The sequence below is a fragment of the Microtus ochrogaster genome, chromosome 1 (assembly GCF_000317375.1).
Source record: "Microtus ochrogaster isolate Prairie Vole_2 chromosome 1, MicOch1.0, whole genome shotgun sequence".
NCBI classification, from domain to species: domain Eukaryota; kingdom Metazoa; phylum Chordata; class Mammalia; order Rodentia; family Cricetidae; genus Microtus; species Microtus ochrogaster.
In genome coordinates, this window is record NC_022009.1 from 93,714,180 (window position 1) to 93,718,396 (window position 4,217).

The window sequence follows — 4,217 nt, forward strand, 5'->3', positions numbered from 1 at the left end:
TTTTTTTTTTTTTCAGTTTGGCAAATTTATTCTAAGAACATAGTACAAAACCAAAGAAAGTTTAAACACTACACATAGAAAATATGCTAATATATCTTCGCTTATATAAGACAATAGAAGTGAATGTGCCCTGAGAGAAACGCTGAGGGACCTGGTTCCTGACACTGGAGTGCATGCAGATAGTTGTGTTGCTGTTGCTCTGCAGCTGTGCCCTCAGAGCTGCCACTTACCTTTTCGGGTCTGTTTCCCACTTTTAGGTGGGATGATTTCTTAGATACTACAGCTTAGAATAGTATTGGTTGGGTAAATATTAAGCATTTGTTAAGTTTAAATAAAAGCTTACTGTGTGAAAGCAGGATGTAAAAGTGGGGTGTTGGACCATGTTCTCTCGGTGACAGAACAAATGCACAGGTTCTGGGCAAATCCACGGCACCTAAAGCTGTCAGAAACAACCCAAACCATGTGCATCTGTAAAGTAGCTTTGAATACTTTTCTAGATTCCCTGGATTTATGAAATAAACATTTGTATCAATAAACTGGGTAATAGTGATACACACCTTTAATTCCAGCACTCGGGAGACAAAGCCAGGTGAACCTCTGAGTTTGAGGCTAGTCTGGTCTAAAGTGAGTTCCAAGACAGCCAGAGCAACAGAGAGAAACCCTGACTTCAAAAAAGAAAAAAAGATCAATAAATTACATTTTAAATATAAATTTAAGATTATGTAACTTTGTAAGTATACTGAGTATATTAATTTATAAATTTCAAATAAGTGAATTATTTGGCTTGTGATTATATCTCAGTAAAGCTTTGTAAATTAAGAAAAATAACTAAGTTGAAATATCTGAAAACTTCTAAACAGCTTTTGAAGTCACTGGGAAAGTGGTTATTTGGGTGTTATATTCAAATTTAACTTTTGTGCTTAAATAATATGTTCTGAGATGAGTATATTTAATTATTTTAAAACTTTCTCTTTGACCCATCTTCTCAAATGGCTGCAGGAAGCCCAAGGACCAAGTGTAAGTATCTGTCACTTTTACTGTCTTTATTTCTGCAGTGTTTAGGACAAGTGCTTGGTAGTTTTTAGTTAACTATTTCTTCAATTGCTTGTAAAACTTAGTAAGAATATTGACTTTAATTCTTATTTTTTAAGATTTTGACATTTTAATGTCTAGTAAGGTGACAGATTTAGAAAGCTTAGAGGCTGATTCAAATTATGTCTTATTTGTGAAACCATACCTGAACAAAAGGTAAGACTTTGTTGTTTCCAAATACATTTTTAAAATCAGTGTGTGTGTGTGTGTGTGTGTGTGTGTGTGTGTGTGTGTGTGTGTGTTGGGCAGGGGGTTGGTATTAGCGTGTGAATGGAGGTTCGCATAGAATCCAGAAGGGGAACGAACATTGGATCCCCTGGAGCTAGAGTTACAGGTGGTTGTGAGACATCTACTATGAATGATGAGAACCAAATCCAAGTCCTCTGCAGATTGATGACATTGGACCTGCTTTTATGAAAAGGGCAAACTTTGTCCTTACTGGAATACTTACTCTGGTTATGGATTTTCCTTTCCTGCACATAATGCTTCTTCCAACACCACCAGCATGGACTTAGACAATGCCTTACCCTCCGTTGTGGTTTTCCACACAGCACTGCATCTGACCAAAGAACTCACTTCACAGCCCATGAAATGTGACAGTGGACCTGTGCTCATAGGATCCACTGGTCTTACCACGCTTCCCCACCATCCTGAAGCCGCCTTTTGAAGACATTTACCGTGTCTGCTGGGTGGCAATAGCCAGGAGGGTTGGGACAGGGTTCTCCAGAAGGAAGTATAAGCTTTGGAGCAGCATCCAATGGGCCTTGCTTACTGTGAGGACTGGGTTAGAATGAACTTTATTAAACTGTGAAAATTACAGTCAAGCTAAATAGTTCAAGAATTTTCAGTCTGGAGACAAACCCTGAACTCAAATATACATGTGCATATGGGCTCTCTGCTAACCTGAGCTGCATAGGAAGCCTCTGTCTCAGGAAGAAAACCAGCAACACTAAATATAACCGTGAAGCAGTGAAATGGCTGAACTGTCAAAATCAATTGCTGCACAAGCTGGCAACCCAAGTTCAATCCCTGGAACCCAGATTAACGTTGAAGGAGAAAACTGGTTCCATTCCATCCACAAAGTTGTCTTTTGCCTTCTGCACACACCGTGGTGTGCATACATGTGCACATGCATGCACCAATAGACACCCGTACACAGTAACCTCTCAACTTTCTAAAGTATTAAAAATGTAAATGTATGAAATAAATCATTTTCTATTTTGTTTTGTGAGGCTAGAAGATCCAGCTTAAAAAATGTGTCAGACCTGTTTGTGATGGGAGGCGCTCTTATTCTGGAGTCGGCAGCTCTCTTGCACTGGCTGGAGAGGGAAGGTTATGGACCTCTCGGAATGACTGGAATATCCATGGGAGGACATGTGAGTCTTTTCAGCTTATATTTCATTACCATTGTGTTTTTAAATAAGGGAAATTTTAAGTATACTTAAGGCATGAATTTAATGTTGGTGAAAATAGGCAGTAGTAATAGCTCCAATGATGAAGTAATGTTATTTTGTAAAATTTAGGTAGACAAACATATATTGTACAACTCCAGATATAACTCAGATTTTGGATTTAATACTTTATTAAATGCTAATTACAGGGCTGGAGAGATGGCTCAGTGGTTAAGAGCACTGTCTGCTCTTCCAAAGGTTCTGAGTTCAATTCCCAGGAACCACATGGTAGCTCACAACCATCTGTAATGAGATCTGATGCCCTCTTTTGGCCTGCAGGGATACATGCAGACAAAATACTGAGAATACTATAACATAATAAATAAATAAATCTTTTTTAAAAAGTGCTAATTACAAAGCCACACAGTGAGCTGGGCGGTGTGATGCATGACTTTAATTCCAGCACTTGGGAGTCACAGGGATCTCTGTGAGTTCAAAGCCATCCTGGTCTACAAGAGTGAGTTCCAGAACAGGCTACAGAGAAACCCTGTCTTGTAAAACCAAAAATAAAGAAAAAAAGAAAAGAAGCTCTGTTTCAAAAAACAAAAGTCAGGCAGTGGTGGTTCAAACCTTTAATCCTAGATCTCGGGAGGCAGAGGCAGGAAGATCTCCATGAGTTCAAGGCCAGCCTGGTCTATGAGAGCGAGTTCAGGACAGTCTCCAAAGCTACAGATAAACCCTGTCTCAAAAAAAAACAAAACAAAATCTAACTTTTCAAAGGTCTTTTCAATATACAAAGTATACCCTTACTTTTGCTACTGGTTAGAAGAGAAATGAATTTGAAGGTGCTCTTTAATTTTTTAGTGTATATTAATTGTCCAACATAATAAGTTTCATTGTGACATTTCCATTGTACCTCTCTCAGCGCCTTCCACATCCTCACTACCTCCCTACCCATCCAATCCACACTCTTTCTCTTTCTTTAAAAAACAAGCAAACAGCCAGGCAGTGGTGGCGCACGCCTTTAATCCCAGAGGCAGGCGGATCTCTGTGAGTTCGAGACCAGCCTGGTCTACAGAGCTAGTTCCAGGACAGGCTCCAAAACCACAGAGAAACCCAGTCTCGAAAAACCAAAAAAAAAAACCAAAAAAACAAAAAACAAAAAAAAAAAACAAGCAAACACATACACATACACAAACAAAAAATGCACATAAACAACCCCCCCCAAAAAAAACTGAAACCATAGACAAATTATCTTGACCAATAATACAAAAAAATGTCCAAACAAAGCTAGCTGAGATTTTGAAAAGTCTACAAAAATACCATTAATTTGTTTTGTATTGGCCATCTACTCCTGGTCATGGGACCTGGGAGGAGACTCATTTTTCCCCCTTTTCAGTGGGTACCAATTGTAGACAGCTTCTTGGTTAGTGGCCCCAAATCAGCTTCTCTCTCAGAGCTGGTACCCAGTCTGATCTGAACCTGTTGAGGCCCTGTGCATGCTACTAGTCTCTGTGATTTCATATATGTATTCATTTTGTTGTGTCTGGAAGACTCTGTCTCCTTGGAGTCATTCACTGCCTCTGGCTCTTAACAATCTTCCCACCTCCTCTTTGCTTCCTTCTGCTCTACATAGGCCCCTGAGCTCTGAGGACAGGACTGATGAAACCATCCCATTTAAGGCCAAATGCTCCAAAGTCTCTTGTTTGTTTTGTTTTTCTTTTTTTTTTTTTT

General features: G+C 39.2%; 1 protein-coding gene across 5 annotated transcripts in view; it reads left to right on the forward strand.

Moving 5' to 3' along the window:
* Positions 1–4,217, forward strand: part of Abhd18 (abhydrolase domain containing 18) — a 40,663-nt gene that overhangs the window by 25,352 nt on the left and 11,094 nt on the right. For 2 of the 5 annotated variants that reach the window (XM_026782856.1, XM_026782860.1), the window contains exons 6-7: positions 990–1,017; positions 2,330–2,468. In XM_026782856.1, the coding sequence (XP_026638657.1) occupies positions 990–1,017; positions 2,330–2,468 (167 nt within the window). Of the gene's footprint in view, positions 1–22; positions 1,018–2,324; positions 2,469–4,217 lie in introns of those variants that run through there. The other 3 variants (XM_026782865.1, XM_026782873.1, XM_026782863.1) reach the window with 2 other exon arrangements.